The sequence below is a fragment of the Sander lucioperca genome, chromosome 13 (genome assembly GCF_008315115.2).
Source record: "Sander lucioperca isolate FBNREF2018 chromosome 13, SLUC_FBN_1.2, whole genome shotgun sequence".
In the NCBI taxonomy this organism is placed as follows: Eukaryota; Metazoa; Chordata; class Actinopteri; order Perciformes; family Percidae; genus Sander; species Sander lucioperca.
The window spans coordinates 27328342-27349754 of record NC_050185.1 but is presented as its reverse complement, the minus strand read 5'-3'; the positions used below and the strand labels follow the sequence as shown (position 1 = coordinate 27349754).

Here is a 21413-nt window from a genome sequence, read left to right as displayed (position 1 = left end):
TTCATAGAGAAAAACCTCAATCCGATTAATCGATTATCAAAAACACTTGGCGATTAATTTAATAGTTGACAACTAATCGACTAGTCTTTGCAGCTCTAAAAGTTTTTGCTGAAATAATCCTGCCAACGTGGATCGCACCATATATTGTTTTTGGTAACACTTGAAGGTATCTACATAAGCGTGACATGACACTGTCATGAACGCATGAACCCTAACCCCAACCCTAACCCCAACCCCAACTTGTCATGACAAAAACCGAGTGACAACTAAAAGAATGTCATAAACGTTTATGACGCGTTCGTGACCGTGTCATGTCACTCTTATGTAGATACCTTCAAGTAAAGTGTAATTTGTTTTTATGAGTTTATGACCATCTTGACTTGTTAAATTATTTACGTGCGTTATGTAAACATTGAAGCGCAGTGACTGCGTTTTGGCGATTTCGTTTTCCTAATTATTGAGTAATATTCAAGTTGATTGTATTAGTTTGTTAAAACGAAAGAGAAAATCGAAGAAGGTCAATGATTGTTGGATTGGATGTTATGTTTTAAGCCGGGATGGTAAAAAAATTATCTTTGGCTTAAAACTGAGATAATAAGATGAATCCAACGCTGCTGAATAAAGTTTATTTAAATTCTCAACGCACGGCGGAAAAACCTCCAAGGCAACGGACAACTTGTTGGTTTTGCATCTTCTCAAAACTCTTAAACTCCAACTCCTTTTATTAAATTAGATTTTCTTTTCATGGTTGTGACGGCAAAGATTGTACACACAGTTTGGGGTTTCTGCACTCTGTCACGCACCATATTTAAATGTTCTGCTATCCACAGGGTTTATTTTGTTAGTTTAATTTTCCGTTTTGCTTGTAGGTTTGTTAGCGTCTTGTAGATAACACCAAGCTTTATTAACACATAGGCCACGTTAACCCAATTGTTGTATTAGAAGAAAAAAACTATTTAAATACTGCTGCTTATCGCTCCTAATAATTATAATAAATGTATTGTACAGACAGAAGCAACAGTCTCGTCTCTCTTCATTCAGATTGCTCACGTGTCACACATGTTGGATTTTTCTTAAACTGTTTTTACACTTCATATGGAAATTATATCTGCTTATAACTTTTTATATTAAAGGCTAACTGGTGTTTTTCAACCTGGACACTATTTCCTATGTTTTTGTGTCTAAGTGGCTGATGGAAACAACGATCTTTGACATTGGTCCAGTATTAAGCAAGACGAAACAACCTGCAATATATAACGTTGATTTGCGTCCACTAAAAGTTCTGTTGTTGCTGCTGACGGACTCAGATTATTATTCTAAGTGTCTGACAACATTATGGAAAGGATCCCTACAGAGATAGACCTTCACGTTAAAGAGTAAGATCCTTTTAGTTTAACATGAAACCCCCGAAATCACCATCACCAAACTACACCAGACTCCATGTAAATAATCACTACTTTTAGTGTGTTTATAGCCAGCATATCTCCACATGTAAATGGGTGAATTAAGGGTATATTAACACATCTCTTCCGACTACACCTCGGATAAAGGAGAAAAAAAAATATATAGATATAGATATATATTTCTTGATGCTGCACTTTCATATGGCTCTTTGTAGTTTTACTTATTTAAAGCTAATGTACTTGCACTTACTACTTGTTGGGGGAATTACTGGAATTGTTGGGTCTTTGTAAACTATAGAGTGTGGTCTAGACCTACTCTATCTGTAAAGTGTCTCGAGATAACTCTTGTTATGATTTAATACTATAAATAAAATTGAAATGAATTGAATTGTCTGGAGTTTGCACCTTCAAGGTTGAACGCACTTAATTGTAAGTCGCTTTGGATAAAAGCGTCAGCTAAATGACATGTAATACTGTAATTATTCTGTGTCTGACAACATCGTACATGGAAAGGATCCCTACATAGATAGACCTTTTTGATAAGGAGTAAGATCCTTTTTGTTTAACATGAAACGGCTCCGAAATCACCATCACCAAACCCACCAGACTAGGTGGTAAATAGGTTTGAAAAATACAGAAGTTACCCTTTAAAGATGAAGAGAGTCGAAGGAAAATGTGTCTTGGATTTGTCTCTCCAGGGAAAGTTTGTAGTTTCTTCATATTGTGTTCTTTCAGGAACAGACCACTGGGTGTCACTGTAGATCCTCAAATTAATTACAGAGAGAGGGAAACTAAGAGATCATAAATACAGCAGCAGCATTCAAACATTTAGTAAAAGTAAGATGTCACTTTTTCTCAGCAGGAAAAACTTTATTTTTGGAGCCAAACTTTGCAATTTTATTTGTGAACACCTGACTGACTGGCACAGAAATTATAAATTATTTTGCTGAATATGTTTTTTTAACTTGTATATGTGGAATAAAAATGTGTACAATTATAATGCAACTGCCGAACCAGATATGACTTCTCAGGACAATCAGGTAAACCTTTATTTCAACTTTGACTTCAGAGTCATAGTATGTTGAAAAAAAGTCATAGTATAGTATGTCGAAAAGTGAAAAAAATGGTCATAGTATAGTATGTCAAAAAAAGTCTGGAAAACATGCTCAGCCAGGACTGGGGATTGAACCAACGGTCAGAGTCTGCACTGCATACTTAAAGTGCTTGTTGTATCATTAACCACTGAGCTAACACGCCTCCCAATTAAGAAGGTAGAAATCAGTCATAGCATAGTATGTCGAAAAAAAGTCATAGTATAATATGTCGACATTTTTTTTATAAAAAGGTCATAGTATAGCATGTCAAATAATATATATATATTATTATATATATATAATATGTCGACATTTTTATCTCATAAAAAGGTCACAAATAGTATGTCGAAAAATGTCATAAAAAAGTCATAGTTTGTTGAAGAAAAGTCAAAAGAGTCATAGTATAGCATGTCGAAAAAACTCATAAAAAGGTCATAGTATAGTATTTAAAACATAAGTCATAAAAGTCATAGTGTAGCATGTCGAAAAAAGTCATAGCATAGTATTTCGAAGAAAAAAAAATCATAAAAAAGGTCATTGAAGGAACTGTAGGCTGATGTGAAATGGTTCAGGTGGAGTGACGTCAGGTGATATGGAGTGATGAATAAGAGCAGAGAGAAGGCAGGGTTTGATGCAACAACAGTGGTATTTTATTTTCTTATCATTCAAGGTGATTTTGATTCATTGCATTCAGGTCTGTGTGCTGCATAAAAAGGGAAAATAAAGAGATGACAATACAATTAGACAGTGGTCAATCAACACATAAATCAAACAAAGTATACAAATGAACAAAGGAGATGTGAGTTTACTACTCACAACTGCACAGGCTTTAAAAGATAATTCGAACAAACAATCTTTCCACATGGCTCATGGCTCATGTCTAGCAAACAAAAGAATCCTGTCAGCAGTGCACAGGTTAGCAAAGTGACAGTAAATTATGACAAGGCAAAAAAACACAACCAAAATGATAGATTGACTCACGTTAACTCATGAAGACGCACACAGGATGCATTGGAGTGCCGGCAGAGAGTGCAAAAGATGAGCCAAGGGATTCACAAAAAATGTATGGTCAACAGGTGAGGTGGGCGTGGTCAGGTGGCAGGTGGCAAAAGTATCCTCCTGTGTCCAACTGGCAGATTCAACACATTCATTCCCGAAGTGAATTGAAAGAACGAAATGGAATGGAAGTAGTCTTTTCAGTCATAGTATAGTATGTCAAGAAAGTCATAAAAAGTCTTAGTATAGTATGTTGAAAAGTCAAAAAGTCATAGTATCGTATGTCGAAAAAAATCATAAAAAGGTCATAGTATAGCATGTCGAAAAAGGTCATAGCATACTGTCGAAAAAAGTCATAAAAAGGTCAGAGCATAGTATCGAAAAAAGTCATTGTATAGCATGTCGAAAAAGTCATAAAAAAGTCATAGTATAGTATGTCGAAAAAAAGTGATGAAGTCATAGTATAGCATGTCGAAAAAAGTAATAAAAAGGTCATAAAAGTACACAGCAACTTGATGGTGCTTGTTGTATAGTTGTTAACCACTGAGCTAACATGCCTTCAACATAGTATAGTATGTTGAAAAAAGTCAAAAAAAAGTCACAGACTACTATGTCGAAAAAAGTCAAAAAAAGTCATAAAAGGGTCATAGTATAGTACGTTGAAAAAAGTGAAAAACGTCATAGAATAGTATGTCGAAATAAGTCAAAAAAAGTCATAGTATAGCATGTCAAAAAAAGTCATACAAAAGGTTATAGTATAGTATGTCTAACCACTGAGCTAACATGCCTTCAACATAGTATAGTTCGTTGAAAAAAGTAATAAAAGGGTCATAGTATAGTATGTCGAAAAAAGTGATAAAAAGTCATGGTATAGTAAATTATGTAAAAAAAAGTCATAAAAAAGTCATAGTATAGCATTTCGAAAAAGTAAAAAAAAAAATAGTATAGCATGTCGAAAAAAGTCATAAAAAAGGTCATAGTATAGTATTTCCAAAAAAGTCATAGTATAGTATGTCCAAAACAGTCATAGTATAGTATGTCGAAGAAAGTATTAAAAGGGTCATAGTATAGTATGTCCAAAAAAGTGATAAACACATAGTATAGCATGTCGAAAAAATTGGTAAGTCATACCATAGTACGTCGAAAAAGTCATAAAAAAGTCATAGTATAGCATGTCGAAAAAAGTCTTTAAAAAGTCATAGTATAGTATGTCCAAAAAAGTCATTAAAAAGTCATAGTATAGTATGTCCAAAAAAGTCATAAAATACTCATAGTATAGTATGTTGAAAAAAGTGAAAAAAGTCATAGTATAGCATGTCGAAAAAGTCAGTCTAGTATTTTGAAAAAAGTATTAAAAAGGTCATAATATAGCATGTCGAAAAAGTCATGGTATAGTTTGCCGAAAAAAGTGATAAACACTTAGTATAGCATGTCGAAAAAACTGGTAAGTCATTTAATAGTATGTTGAAAAAAGTCATTAAAAAGTCATAGTATAGTATGTCGAAAAAAGTCATTAAAAAGTCATAGTATAGTATGTCGAAAAAAGTCATTAAAAAGTCATAGTATAGTATGTCTAAAAAAGTATTAGAAGGTCATAGTATAGTATGTCAAAAAAGTCATAAAAGGGTCATAGTATAGTATGTCAAAAAAAGTCATAGTATAGCATTTCGAAAAAGTCATTGTATAGTATGTCGAAAAAAGTCATAAAATACTCATAGTATAGTATGTTGAAAAACGTTAAATAAGTCATAGTATAATATGTTGAAAAAAGTCATAAAAAAGGTCATAGTATAGTATGTTGAAAAAGTCATGGTATAGTTTGCCGAAAAAAGTGATAAAACATAGTATAGCATGTCGAAAAAATTGGTAAGTCATTTAATAGTATGTCGAAAAAAGTCATTAAAAAGTCATAGTATAGTATGTCGAAAAAAGTCATAAAAAAGGCCATAGTATGTCCAAAAAAGTCATTAAAAAGTCATAGTATAGTATGTCGAAAAAAGTCATTAAAAAGTCATAGTATAGTATGTCCAAAAAAGTCATTAAAAAGTCATAGTATAGTATGTCCAAAAAAGTCATTAAAAAGGCCATAGTATATCATAGTATAGTATAGGCCATAGTATGTTGAAAAAAGTCATAGTATAGTATGTCGAAAAAAGTCATAAAAAAGTCATAGTATAGAATGTCGAAAAAGTCATAAAAAGTCATAGTATAGCATGTCGAAAAAGTCATATAAAAGGTCATAGTATAATATGTCCAAAAAAGTAATTAATAAGTTATAGTATAGTATGTTGAAAAAATTCAAAAGAAAGTCATAGCATTGTATGTCAAAAAAGTCATAAAAAGGTCATAAAAGTGCTCAGAAACTTGCTGGTGCTTGTTGTATCATTAACCACTGAGCTAACATGCCTTCAACATAGTGTAGTTTGTTGTATATCATAGTATAGTATAGGCCATAGTATGTTGAAAAAAGTCATAGTATAGTATGTCGAAAAAAGTCATAAAAAAGTCATAGTATAGTATGTCGAAAAAAGTCATAAAAAAGTCATAGTATAGTATGTCGAAAAAAGTCATAAAAGGTCATGGTATAGTATGTCGAAAAAAGTGATAAAAGGTCATAGTATAGTACGTCGAAAAAAGTGATAAAAAGTCATAGTATAGCATGTTATGTCGAAAAAAGTGATAAAAAGTCATAGTATAGCATGTTATGTTGAAAAAAGTGATAAAAAGTCATTGTATAGCATGTCGAAAAAAGTCATACAATACTCATAGTATAGTATGTTGAAAAAAGTGAAAAAAGTCATAGTATAATATGTCGAAAAAAGTCATAAAAAAGATAGTATATCATGTCGAAAAAAGTCATAAAAAAGTCATAGCATAGCATGTCGAAAAAGTCATAGTATAGTATGTCCAGAAAAGTCACTAAAAAGTCATAGTATAGTATGTCGAAAAAGTCATAAAAAAGTCATAGTATAATATGTTGAAAAAAGTCATAGTATATGTCGAAAAAGTAATAAAAAAGGTCATAGTATAGTATGTCCAAAAAAGTCATTAAAAAGTCATAGTATAGTATGTCGAAAAAAGTCATTAAAAAGTCATAGTCTAATATGTCCAAAAAGGTATTAAAAGGATCATAGTATAGCATGTCGAAAGTCATAAAAAAGTCATAGTATAGTATGTCGAAAAAAGTCATAAAAAAAGTCATAGTATAGTATGTCCAGAAAAGTATTAAAAAAGTCATAGTATAGTATGTCGAAAAAGTCATAAAAAAGTCATAGTATAGTATGTCGAAAAAAGTCATAGTATAATATGTCGAAAAAGTAATAAAAAAGTCATAGTATAGTATGTCGAAAAAAGTCATAAAATACTCATAGTATAGTATGTTGAAAAACGTTAAATAAGTCATAGTATAATATGTTGAAAAAAGTCATAAAAAAGGTCATAGTATAGTATGTTGAAAAAGTCATGGTATAGTTTGCCGAAAAAAGTGATAAAACATAGTATAGCATGTCGAAAAAATTGGTAAGTCATTTAATAGTATGTCGAAAAAAGTCATTAAAAAGTCATAGTATAGTATGTCGAAAAAAGTCATAAAAAAGGCCATAGTATGTCCAAAAAAGTCATTAAAAAGTCATAGTATAGTATGTCGAAAAAAGTCATTAAAAAGTCATAGTATAGTATGTCCAAAAAAGTCATTAAAAAGTCATAGTATAGTATGTCCAAAAAAGTCATTAAAAAGGCCATAGTATATCATAGTATAGTATAGGCCATAGTATGTTGAAAAAAGTCATAGTATAGTATGTCGAAAAAAGTCATAAAAAAGTCATAGTATAGAATGTCGAAAAAGTCATAAAAAGTCATAGTATAGCATGTCGAAAAAGTCATATAAAAGGTCATAGTATAATATGTCCAAAAAAGTAATTAATAAGTTATAGTATAGTATGTTGAAAAAATTCAAAAGAAAGTCATAGCATTGTATGTCAAAAAAGTCATAAAAAGGTCATAAAAGTGCTCAGAAACTTGCTGGTGCTTGTTGTATCATTAACCACTGAGCTAACATGCCTTCAACATAGTGTAGTTTGTTGTATATCATAGTATAGTATAGGCCATAGTATGTTGAAAAAAGTCATAGTATAGTATGTCGAAAAAAGTCATAAAAAAGTCATAGTATAGTATGTCGAAAAAAGTCATAAAAAAGTCATAGTATAGTATGTCGAAAAAAGTCATAAAAGGTCATGGTATAGTATGTCGAAAAAAGTGATAAAAGGTCATAGTATAGTACGTCGAAAAAAGTGATAAAAAGTCATAGTATAGCATGTTATGTCGAAAAAAGTGATAAAAAGTCATAGTATAGCATGTTATGTTGAAAAAAGTGATAAAAAGTCATTGTATAGCATGTCGAAAAAAGTCATACAATACTCATAGTATAGTATGTTGAAAAAAGTGAAAAAAGTCATAGTATAATATGTCGAAAAAAGTCATAAAAAAGATAGTATATCATGTCGAAAAAAGTCATAAAAAAGTCATAGCATAGCATGTCGAAAAAGTCATAGTATAGTATGTCCAGAAAAGTCACTAAAAAGTCATAGTATAGTATGTCGAAAAAGTCATAAAAAAGTCATAGTATAATATGTTGAAAAAAGTCATAGTATATGTCGAAAAAGTAATAAAAAAGGTCATAGTATAGTATGTCCAAAAAAGTCATTAAAAAGTCATAGTATAGTATGTCGAAAAAAGTCATTAAAAAGTCATAGTCTAATATGTCCAAAAAGGTATTAAAAGGATCATAGTATAGCATGTCGAAAGTCATAAAAAAGTCATAGTATAGTATGTCGAAAAAAGTCATAAAAAAAGTCATAGTATAGTATGTCCAGAAAAGTATTAAAAAAGTCATAGTATAGTATGTCGAAAAAGTCATAAAAAAGTCATAGTATAGTATGTCGAAAAAAGTCATAGTATAATATGTCGAAAAAGTAATAAAAAAGTCATAGTATAGTATGTCGAAAACAGTCATTAAAAAGTCATAGTATAGTATGTCGAAAAAGTCATAGTATAGTATGTCCAAATAAGTCATTAAAAAGTCATAGTATAGTATGTCCAAAAAGTCATAAAAAAGTCATAGTATAGTATGTCGAAAAAGTCATAAAAAAGTCATAGTATAGTATGTCAAAAAAGTCATAAAAAAGTCATAGTATAGTATGTCGAAAAAAGTCATAGTATAGTATGTCCAAAAAAGTATTAAAAAGTCATAGTATAGTATGTCCAAAAAAGTATTAAAAAGTCATAGTATAGTATGTCGAAAAAGTCATAAAAAAGTCATAGTATAGTATGTTGAAAAAAGTGATAAAAAGTCATAATATAGTATGTCGGTAAAAGTCATAAAAAAGGCCATAGTATGTCAAAAAATTCTTTGATTTATGTCGAAAAATGTTCAGGTGATTCATTTTTTCCATTGACAATAACCGTTATCGTAGAAACAGCAAGAAAATAAAAACACCTTCACTACAGCTGGAGTGACTTAAAATAATTCATTTATTTACGTAACTATATATAACTTCACAATCAATGTACATTTCCATCAACATTTTGCACAGAAATAAAGCTTTTATCCCTTTTAGTTTTAGTGTTTTTTAACAACATGTCGGAAACTCTCAGAACAGACAGTGACTTAAATTTTTGAGGTAGATTCAGTAAATTCAATAATTCTCTACAAGAAACATCAACAACAGCCGACAGTTATATAGTTTACAGTCTGAGTTTCTTTCTTTGTGACAGTTCTCTATCGTAAGAAGACTATCTCTCCGTAACGGTGGAGAGATAGCCTCTTCACTCAGAGAACCAAGGTTACAACGTAACCAAGCGATCTGACTGGGAATGATGGATTTATGTTATTTAAAATATTCTGACTGCGGGATGAAACAGTAAGCAAATAAAAATAAAAGTTTCCCCTCAAAAATGTGTTTCCTCTGGGACAGAAATTATTTCTACATTCATTTCATTTACATGACATGACATTAGAAAGATAGAGTTTTTCTTTTCTTTTCTTATCTATTTTTTGTATTTGAAGTATAGGAACGTTGAGGCCAATGAAATAAGAATAATTTCAAAATAAAATCACTTTTTTTGCAAAGCAGTTGGGTTAGTTGTTTGGTCTCTAAAATGTCAGAAATTGTTGAAAATGCGGATCAGTGTTTCCCAAAAAGCCCAAAATGACGTCCTCAAATGTCTTGTTTAGTCCACAACTCAAAGATATTCAGTTTACTGTCACAGAGGAGAGAAGACACTAGAAGATATTCCATCCCAGTCTCACAGCATGTCACGTTATTTCGGGTGAAAGTCCTGTGTTGTTTGACCCATCCACCACCCCGACCAACCTCCCTACGTGGATTTTCGGCTCTTTATACTACTCCCTACCATGCTTCCCATTGAAATACATTACTTCACATTTTCGTGCTGACCACCACATAAAAAACGAGAAAAACGTCCCCGTGAACACGTATCAATAGATTAAAATAACGTGATATTTACACAAACTGCCGTGAGACTGGGCTGGATTTTCACATTTAACAAGATGACATCAGAGAAGTTATATCGATTAATCTTTGCAGCTCTAAAGGTTTTTGTTGAAATAATCCTGCTAATTCACATAGATCCACAGAACGTTGTAAAGCTCCAAAAGTGGCATAACACCATAATAATAAGAGTTTTTTTTAATGAATTTATGACTATCTTGACTTCTTCAAAGGTGCAGTAGGTAAGACTTATAAAACTAAATTTCTGTCATATTTGCTGAAACTGACTCTATGTTCCAGTAGAACTACATGAAGCAGGTCATTTAAAAGAAAATCTGGCTCCTCTGGCTCCACCTACAGCCTGTAGTGATCCACCGCTCCCTGTTCAGATGCACCAACCAGGGCCAGGGGGAGTGTCTAACTGTTCAGATGCACCAATCAGGGCCAGGGGGAGTGTCTAACTGTTCAGATGCACCAATCAGGGCCAGGGGAGGGGTGTCTAACTGCGTGTCAATCACTGCTCATGCACACGCATTCATTCTCCCTTGTGGGGGGAGGGGCTTAGGAGACCGTTTTGGGCTTTAGCAGAAAGGGGGGAGGGACTGAGAAGTTGTTGATGTTCAAATTTTTTGGCTAAGTCCTGGATCTTCGCAATTCTACCTACAGCACCTTTAAATTAAAAATTGAAGCGTGACTCTGCATTTTGGGGAGATTACTGTCAAGAAACTAGAAAATGTTCACATTTAAGAAGCTGGAATCAGAATTTTTACTTTTACTTTTCATAAAAAATGACTCAAACCGATAATTGGCGGGTAATTTAATAGACAACGAATCGATTAATCTTTGCAGCTCTGAAAAAAATTGAATAAAAAAAGTTAAAAACAACTTAATGTTTGCACTTTTAGTAGGCCTAGCGTTCCTCTACATTTACTCCACTTGACGTGTTATAATTTATTCATTTTCTGCTCCACCGCCACTCGACGCCAGATAAAAACACATTTTTTTAGGGGAGACAGATGTTGTTTTCGGACACATGTGGCAACATCTGGTCTACAGTACGGAGCGGGCTGGAACATCAAAACATCAAAAAGCAGAAATACCACAAATATCAAACACCTACAGTCACTCAGAGACTGCACCGTCTCCGTCTGCATGTGGTCCTTTCATTCTCTCTCTCTCTCTCTCTCTCTCTCTCTCTCTCTCTCTCTCTCTCTCTCTCTCTCCATGTTTGGTTCAGTCAGTCAGTGGTTTGTTATCAATCTGATTTGAATCCAGAGTCTGAGAGGAGGGTTTTCTTTAGGGTAAGGGTCTGGGAGGAGGGTTTTCCTCAGGGTTAGGGTCTGGGAGGACGGTTAGGGTCTGGGAGGAGGGGTTTCTTTAGGGTTAGGGTCTGGGAGGAGGGTTTTCTTTAGGGATAGGGTCTGGGAGGAAGGTTAGGGTCTGGGAGGAGGGTTTAATTTAGGGTTAGGGTCTGGGAGGAAGGTTAGGGTCTGGGAGGAGGGTTTTCTTTAGGGTTAGGGTCTGGGAGGAAAGTTAGGGTCTGGGAGGAAGGTTTTCTTTAGGGTTAGGGTCTGGGAGGAGGGTTTTCTTCAGGGTTAGGGTCTGGGAGGAGGGTTAGTGTCTGGGAGGAGGGTTTTCTTCAGGGTTAGGGTCTGGGAGGAGGGTTAGTGTCTGGGAGGAGGGTTTTCTTCAGGGTTAGGGTCTGGGAGGCGGGTCACTGGTTGAGCTCTAGAGCCCAGACCTGCTGCGGCCAACCGGTCCGACCCTTCGCCTTCTTCCCGGCTTCCAAAGACTCGTGCAGGCCGTCAGTCTGGGACAGAACACACAGAAACATCATCATCATCATCATCATCATCATCATCATCATCATCATCATCATCATCATCATCATCATCAGCAGCATCATCATCATCATCATCATCACCCGCAGCATCAGCTGCACGGCTGCTGTAACAGTAATTTCCCAGTTTGGGATTAATAATGGAGTTTACTCGCAAAACGGTAATGTGCAAAATAATCGTTTTTCTTTCATTAGGAGCCAAAATCACGATTCAACTTTGATTAAGTGCAGCTGTGATTCACCATAAAAGGCTAAATTTAAGTTTAAATGAAGTCTTATAAAGTCCTACAAATGTGTGTACTGTATGTGTGTTTAGTTTCTACTTTTCTATTTCTATTTTAACACCTTGGTGCTTCTTTGTGAAGCACGTTGGTCGGCTGACGCTGTTCAAACGTGCTCTAGAAATAAACTTTACATACTTACTATATGACGCTATCCGGCCACATGGCCAATTTAGTTTAAAAAAAAAAAATACATATGACCCAAGGACAACACAAGGGTTAAAAGAAATAAAGAAGGGAGTGTTTGGAGACTTTACACACACTCGGGTGTTTATGAGGTGGGACTTTGGGAATTCAGCAGCGAAAGTAATGTACTTATGTCAACATATTGGTTATCTGTGTGTTGGAGTTGGTTGCAAAAAAGTTTTTTTTTTTTATAGAGCGACAAAACCTAGAGAAAGAGACGAGAAGGTTTTGGTTGCTGGTGACACAGATGTGCAACATATGAGAAATAACTCCTTTTTCTGGGTCAAAATATAAATTAAAAAACGTGTACGTTTCAGTCGTCTTTTTAGACACTTTCGTCACTTTATGTTCCAAGTTTTTTTGTTATAATAATAATAATGTATACTTTATTAATCCCACAAGGTGAAATTACAATGTTTACACTCTGTTGTTACTATTATACACATTACACACAGGTCTGAACTACACACACATGCTCAGTACCTATACACACACACACACACTAATGGAGAGATGTCAGAGTGGGGGGACTGCAGCTGTCAACGGACAGGCGCCGTGAGCAGTTGGGGGTTTGGTGCCTTGCTCAAGAGCACATTGGCAGTGCCCAGGCACCTCTCCAGCTACCAGTCCACCACCATACTTTTGTCCGTATGGGGACTTGAACCAGCAACCTTCTAGTTCCCAACCCAACTCCCTACTGACTGAGCTACCGCCACCCCCAACTTTGATTTTTTTTGCCGCGTTTTTTTTTGACATTTTTGACACATTTTTTCAACGTTTGTCATTTTCCTTTTCCTTTTTTTAAGCTTTTTTTGGACATTTTTGTAAGATTCCAAGTTTTTTGTCACTTTTTTCAACGTTCTTTTGTAAAAAAAAAACAATTTAAATGCTATAAAATTGAATAAAACGCCCAAATTCATCACCATGTTGTTGATTTTTACAACGTTTTTGTGACTTTTTCAATGTTTTGGGCACTTTTTTTGGACATTTTTGACACATTTTTTCAACGTTTGTCATTTTCTTTTCCATTTTTGAAGATTTTTTTGGACATTTTTGTAAAAAGATTCCAAGTTTTTTGTCACTTTTTTCAACGTTCTTTTGTAAAAAAAACAATTTTAAATGCTATAAAATTTAATAAAACACCCAAATTGAATGAAAGTAGTGAACTTATTTAGTTTATTTGACTTGTGAACAGCGATGTACGGATCCGTCCACTTTTTTGTTTGTTGACAACTTTGTTTAAACCCCAAATTTCTGATACAGAAACTTTTTGAAAATGGGTCAAATTAGACCCGAGGACAACATCTTGTTGTTGTTGTGACTTTTTCAATGTTTTGGGAACTTTTTTTTTGACGTTTTTGGTGCTTTTCCTAAAGTTTGTACGTCTTCTTTCAGTGTTTTTGATATTTTTTTTTATTGTTTTTGTTGCTTTTCATAACGTTTATCATTAGTTTTTTTTTTTTTTATATATATATTTTTAGCGCTTATTTCGACGTCCCATATTTTCTGTTATGAAAAAAACTTTGTAAACGGGTGAAATCTGACTCGAGGACAACAGGAGGGTTACGTTCAGGGTTCAAAATTAGCACCATTTACCAGCCAAATGCTGGTAAAATATGCAAGTGGCTGGTAGATTTGCTTCACTCACCAGCCAAAAAAACAATGGTAATCTATTAAAGTGGCTGGTCACACTTGAACATTCACTAGCCATTTGGCTGGTGGACGAAAAAGTTAATTTTGAACCCTGGTTACGTTTTGTTAAAAAAAGAAGAAACATATTTTCTGAGTGTTTGGAGAGGTTCAGCGCTGGATGTTTATTATTCGATGTGATTTGGGGAATTCAGCAGCAGAATAAAACAGGACTTATAGGCTATGTTATTGTATTTGTTATCTGCTTGTTGGTTTAGGGGGTGGCAGTAGCTCAGTCCATGTGGAGTTGGGTTGGGAGGGTCGCCGGTTCAAGTCCCAGTACGGACCAAAGTACAGAGTGTGGATTGGTAGCTGGAGAGATGCCAGTTCACATCCTGGGCACTGCCAGGTGCTCTTGAGCAAGGCACTGTACCGCTCAGTGTGCTGGTCCAGCACTGGCAGCCCATTCACTCTGACATCTCTCCATTTGTGCATGAATAGGTCCTGAGCATGTGTGTGTGTATTTCAGGCCTGTGTGTAGTGATTTATAACAGAGTGTAAATTGTAATTTCCCCACTGGGGATCAATGAACAGAATAAATTAAATTAATAAATTGGTCACAAAAAAAAAAATGACAAAATGTTTATTTCAAGCAACAGCTTTTCGTTTGCTGGATACACGGATGAATAAAAATGGTTTATAATATAATATAATATATATAATTATTATTATGGTCTCAAGTTTGATTAAAAAGAAGAAGAAACATATTTTTTGGGAGTGTTTGGAGAGGTTTAACACAGACGTTACACACACACTCGCATGTTCATCAGGCAAGATTTGGGGAATTCAGAATAATCTACTGATGTTGGAATATTTCATTTGTCTTCCAGTCGACCAGGAACTAGTTATCCTTCAACGTCAAAACAGAAAATTAACTTTTTTGTCACTTTTTGTAACGTTTTTTCTTAATTCATGGTGAATAAACCTAGTTTATATGATATTATACCTGATGTTTGAGTTATAAAAAAAAAGAAGCAGAAGTTATGAATTATTTTGCCTAATAGTTAAAGTCAGAGGATGTTGAGTCTAGTTTAGTCAGGATACTGTTGTGAAACCATTTAAAAAAAGAATTTCAAATGCTATAAAATTGAATAAAAACACCTAAAATTGAATGCAAGTCGTCATTAATTTTACCTGCAAAGAGCAGCCATACATCCATGTTATATTTGGTTATATTTGGTTAAAAGAAACCCATATTTCTGATATAAAAGAAGGGTCCAATTTGACGCGAGGACAACACAAGAGTTCATTCTAACTATATAAACAGTTGCACACATCAAATCCAAACATATATGTTTCGAGAAGATATATAAATATACTGTATATATATATGTTTATATAAGTTATAATTTGTTTGTTTTTTTAACTTAGTAGGGTTTATAAAGAGTACATACATTACATTTTTACTAGATACAAAATATACAAAAAATATAAAGTCCTAAAATATAATTCAGGCTGTTTTTTTAATCACTTTGTTGTCTAACTTTTTATGTTTATATAATAAACAACAGACCTTCGTACCGGGGCTCAGGTGGTAATAAAATGATATCAATAATAATAAAAAATAAAACATTTGGGCGCCTAACGATCACAAAAACAATCCTAAAAACTCATCCCGAAAACTTAATTTTGCACGTTTACGTTTTGCGATAAATTCTTATTTTGTCTCGATTTTCTGAATGAAAAAAAAAAAGTTCAAACAGGAAAAAGTATTAAAAGTAGAACTCAATGTTTCTCTTTTTTTAACTTCAATCAATGCGACATCTTTCCAAAAGTCCAATCAGCAATCCTGACTTCATTACTGACCGAAATATACATTTGTGATTATGATTTTAAATGTAGCAGCCCTATAGTTTATATTTAGGACATGTTGGCTTCAAGCTAGAACTGAATGAAAGGCTTCGTCTGTTTTATTCCAGATAATTATCAAACTAAAAATCTTAAAGTTATGTTTAATCTCTGTATCCCTCCTGTTGTCCTGGGGTCAAATGTGATGCAATTAGCAGCCGGGTTGGCTCAGCGGGTAGAGCAGGTGCACATATACTGAGAGGCTTATGCCTCGACGCAGAGGTCCACGGTTTGAGTCTGACCTGTGACGATTTCCTGCATGTCTTCCCCCCTCTCTCTCTCTCTCTCTCTCTCCCCTTTCTCACCTAGCTGTCCTGTCAAAATAAAGGTGGAAAAGCCCAAAAAGAATTTTTGATGCAATTACAAAAAGTTTCTATATCAGAACATTTGGGTTTCTTTCTACGGAGCCCCTAAGGGGACATGAGCAAAATAACAATAATCTAGTTTCATGTGAGCACATGAAACTAGATTATTTTTTTGATCATGTCCCCTGAGGGGCTCCGTATCTTTCAACCAAACTGTCAATGAAAATAACATGAACGCTTCCGTACAAACGTAAAATAAATGATGAGTTTACTTCTTTGGGTCAGAGTTACTCAGTCAACGTTATAGCATTTGGAGAAAACAAATGGATAGAGGAACGTTAAAAAAGTGACCAAAATTTCCGAAAAAGCTTCAAAAACGAGGAAAAAATTGCCAAGAAAAATGTAAAAATGTTACTAAAAATCGTCAAAAACATCGAGAAAAAAAGTGACAAAAAAAACCTTGGAAACCAATCGACAAAAAAGTTGGGGAAAGTGACAACAGAACAAAATAAAACAACAAAATGTTTAAAAAAAAAAAAAAAAAAATGGAATTTGACCCTTGTTTTTTCAAAGTTTTTATATCAGAAATATGTTATAATATATTCTTTCAATGCAAAACTAAAATAAATATTGATGATCTACTACTTTCATGGTCTACCGAGGTCAAAATCTGATAATACATAAACATATGTTCCTTTGATCTTAACTATTAGTCAAAACAATTCAGAATTTCTGCTAATTTTACTCCAAAATGAGGCGTCATTTCATGTCAATGAGGTACAGAAGTGTAGAAGAGTAATGGTAATAACTCGAAAGGTGGAATCAAGTCGGCTAAGAAGACGTAAGACAGAAATGGGGGATCAGTTCCAGGCTACTTACACAGGCAAACCAGACCAAACCGAACCAGACCAAACCAGGTCAATTTACTTTAATAATGTAAAAGTTTGGGAGTTTCTACAATCACCTTAAACTGCTGTTTTTATATTTATCCTATAGCCTAGGTTTGGTTTCTACACACTCACCTCAACATGATGATTTATATTTAGGATTAGTTTTTACAGCCTCCAGTTTTATTTTATCTCCCCAACTTGCACATTAAGTTTATCTATATGTATTGAAACAGTTGTACATTTTATTTCAAAATTGTATATATTTTAAATATTGCTCGTGTAGTATTATATTATTATTTCATGTATATTGTTTCCTATTATTTAATGTTTACTCTGTATGTGTGCTGTGAGTCTGATATTTTGCTGCTGCAACACCGTTATTTCACATTTTTTGGGAACAATAAAAATATATCTATCTGTCTATCTATATCTATCTATCTATCTATCTATCTATCTATCTATCTATCTATCTATCTATCTATCTATCTATCTGTCTGTCTGTCTGTCTGTCTGTCTGTCTGTCTATTTTTATCTTTTATTTGTTCTCTGATAAACTTAACTCTCATGTTGTCTTCGGGTCAAATATGACCCGTTTTCCAAAGTTTTTTTTTTTTTTTTTTTATATCAGAAAATATAGGACGTCGATAAAGCGCTGAAAATGTAATTTAAAAAAAAAAGAAACAAAAAAAAACAAGAAAACATGGCAAAACGTTAAAAAAGAGAAACAACAAAAAAACGATGAAAACAGCAAAAATAAGCACCCAAAAAATTGAAAAGATGACAAAAACATTGGGGAAAAAGAGGGAAAAAAATAATTAAAATTAAATTAAAATGTTGAAAAAAGTGACCAATAAAAAGAAAAAAAATTATATATATATATATATATATATATATATATATATAAAATACTAAACTTTGATAAAAGGGACTGAAACATTATAGAGACAACAAACAGGAAGACGTCACGAGGCTTAAACTAACAGCTGTTTAAAGTTATTTTCATTATTAAGAAACTACTCATCTTAAAAGGCTGTTATATATTCAGGATTATAGGTTTGGTTTGAACTTCCACCTTAACATGTTTTCATATTTAGAGTTTGGTTTTTAAACTCAGATTAATCAGGCACATCTTAGAAAGTCCACCTTCAACAGATCAAATTAAATATTTCAGGCCTTGAGATATTTTTTAAAGGACTCAGAAACTTAAAACTAACACTAAACACAAAACAAATGGATATAATTTCATATAAATGAGGTTTCTTGACCATGAATTCGAAGAAAAAGAACGAGTGTAAAACTAGTGGTAATACATAGGTGTGAGTGGTGTGTGGTGAGTGGGGAAAAATCTTACAATTCCACCTTAACATGTTTTATATTTATAAGTTTGGTTTGTAAACAGATCAAATTAAATATTTCAGGCCTTGAGATTTTTTTTAAGGACTCAGAAACTTAAACTAACACTAAACTGTTTGACGTTTGGAGTTGTTTGGATTCATCTACCGTCACCTTAGAGATATGTTTTATTATATTAGATTCAACTTTATCGTCATTGTGCAGAGTACAAGTACAGAGACAATGAAATGCAGTTTGCGTCCAACTAGAAGTGCAAAAAAGAGCAGAAAAGTGCAATGTGATATACAAGTATAGACAGGAGGCTATGTAATATGAACAATGTATGAACAACGTGTACAGATATGTGCATTCATACATTAGTCATATTTTAGGTTTTATTTTTAAACTGATAAATCAGAGCACATCTTTAAAATTCCACCTTAAATGCTGTTTTAGAGACTTAAGGTCTCTTTAGGATCATCCCCTCTTTCTTTTCTTTTTGACATGACTCTTGAATGAAGACTTGAACTAACAACTCTTTCTGTTTGGAGTTATTTTTATTATAATTTTAAAGTTATGTTTTACAGCCTGTTTTTTTTTTTTTTAACCCCTTCTGATTTTTTTTTTTTTAAATTTGACCCGTTTGCAAAAACTTTCTATATCAGAACTATAACAATGAACGTTTGAAAAAAGGATTAAAAACATCGGAAAAAGTGGGAAAAAATGGGGGAAAAACATCAAAGAAAGCGACAAAAAAATTGTTAAAAATTGGCAAAAACATAATAAAAAAAAACGCCAAAAAAGTGACCAAAAAACTGGAATAAAATCGACAAAAACGTGGAGAAAAGTGAAGAATTAGATTGAAACAAAATGTTGAAATTTCGACCCAGAAAAACACAAAGTTGCAGGTCGACGCAACTTGTCCTCCCGGGTAGAAAATGAAAATTGAATTCTGGTGAATACTTTTTCAAGATGTGATGATTTTTTATTATTTTTTTTGGCGATTTTCCCCCCCCCACTACCACCGGAGTCACCACTAACATCAACCTATTACCGCTAGTTCTACACTGCTTTTGGAATTCATAATCAATTAACCTCAATTATGTGAAATTATACCTAATTCTTTAGTTAAAAAAAAAAATCAATTATGAACTATTTTGACAAATGGTTACAATTTAGAGGATCATCACAGACTGTCACGGTTTAGTCAGGATTGATAGTTTTTTCAAATGCTAAAAAAAATTAAATAAAAAACCCAAAATTCTATGAAAGTAGTGAACTGATCCTAAAGTTGACCTGCGATGTGCGGTGTATGGAACCATCCGGCTTATTTTTGGGGGGCAATTTGGTTATACTGCACTGTAACTTCTATTCTATTTTTTAATAGTCATTAATTGCTCTTTCATGTTTGATGTAAAGCACTTTGAATCGCCCTGCTGATGAAACGTGCTGTAGAAATAAAGCTGCGTTGCCTTGGAAAAAAAAAATAAAATTAAAATTAGATCCGAGGACAACAGGAGGGATAAATTCCACCTTAAAATTGTGTTTTTTACAGACTAGGATATTTAAGTTTTGTAAATAAAATAAAATAAAATAAAATAAAATAAAATAAAATAAAATAAAACATGCCAGGCCTCCCTTTTTTTTTTTTAATTGCTCAAAAACTTAAACTAACATCTGTTTGAGGTTTGGAGTTATTTTTTGGAGCATCGGAACTTACCGGCTCCCGTTTCCTTTTCAGATCCCGGTTTTCATATTTCTTAATCTCGGCCTTGAAGCCCTCGGCCTCTCCGGAGTCTTTGTCCAGCACGTCCATCAGGTAGGCGATGTAGCTGGTCGCGAGGCGCAACGTTTTAATCTTAGACAGTTTGGTGTCCGCGGGCACGTTGGGGATGCACTCCCGCAGCTCCGCGAACGCCGTGTTGATGCTCTCCGTCCGGCGGCGCTCCTTCTTCGGCCCCGACGTCCTCCGCTTCCCCGCGCCGCCGTGGAGCGCCTCCAGCCGGGCGTCGTGCAGCGCGGCCGCAGCCCCGGGCCCCGCGCCTCCCCCTCCGTGCTCCGCGGCCGCGTACTGCGCCTGCAACGGGAAGTCCAACCCAGACTGCTGCGGCGGAGGCGGCTCGCCGTGGTTCAGCACCCAGCTCTGGAAGTACGGCGCGTCCTGGTGACACCGCTGCACGAACGGGAAGGGCTCGTGCATCAGGTGGTGGTGGGGGTGCGGGTGGTGGTGCTGGTAGCCCCCGATCAGGTTCATGATGATCCGGATCGCAGACGCTGTCGTTGTTGTTGTTGTTTCTTCCCGCGCGGCCGCTGCCCCGAAACGTAAAAAACTCCGCTCCGCGTTCTCTGACAATTCAAATAACTCACAGGCTCGATATGAAGGCTCATATGTTGAGGTTAAGCCCCCCCCCAAGCTGTCTTTAAGAACTAAACTTTTCCATGGATGAACTGTCTCATTTTTTTTGGAAGAATTATCGTTTAAAAACCGGATCACGTTCTTGTCTCCCGTTATTCTCTCTCCGGTGCTGCTGCTGCTGCTGCCCCAAAAAAACGCTCTCTGTTCGGGGATCCACAGCTAACAGAACTCCCTCAACACTTTAATAGGCTATGTATTCCCTTAAATGCACAAAGGAGACAAAAAAGCCGAACGCAGTCGCAAACTTTCACATTCTGAAAGCGACCTCCTCTTCAGCCGTAAAAATCAAAATCAAAAGTTCATAATTCCAGAATGAAAATCATCGCCGGTGTTGTCGAGCCTCCACTTGTGTTTCCGTTCCCGACAGAAGAGGCTGCTCTGAGAAATGTGACCCCTGTGAAGGTGTGAGGGCCCCCAGGTTTAAATGGTTTGGATGTGCGCGTGGGAAATGAGGCAGCCAATAGAGGAACGCGTCCAGGATGGGAGGAGAGTCTCCGCAGTTAACATGCGCAATGGTGCCAATGTTCTCTCACTGAGCGCTGGAAACAAGTATTCAGATCCTTTACTTAACCCCCTCCTGTTGTCCTCGGGTCAAATGTGACCCGTTTGCAAAAAAACTTTCTT

The 21413-nt window shown here is 34.5% G+C and overlaps 1 protein-coding gene across 3 annotated transcripts; it reads right to left on the bottom strand.

Annotated features, from left to right (window-relative positions):
* Positions 1-3076: 3076 nt before the first annotated feature.
* Positions 3077-21258, bottom strand: LOC116055951 (heart- and neural crest derivatives-expressed protein 1). 3 transcript variants are annotated; one of them, XM_031308027.2, is made up of 3 exons: positions 20094-21249; positions 11744-11812; positions 3077-3200 (listed from the first exon to the last, which is right to left on the bottom strand). In XM_031308027.2, the coding sequence occupies exons 1-3, from the start codon at positions 20625-20627 to the stop codon at positions 3159-3161; spliced, it is 645 nt and encodes a 214-aa protein (XP_031163887.1). In that variant the 5' UTR covers positions 20628-21249; the 3' UTR covers positions 3077-3158. The 3 variants fall into 3 exon arrangements, with proteins under 3 accessions (XP_031163887.1, XP_031163889.1, XP_031163888.1); XM_031308029.2 differs by lacking the exon at positions 11744-11812 and having other exon boundaries at positions 20094-21258; XM_031308028.2 differs by lacking the exon at positions 3077-3200 and having other exon boundaries at positions 11332-11812; positions 20094-21206.
* Between the last annotated feature and the right edge of the window lie 155 nt (positions 21259-21413).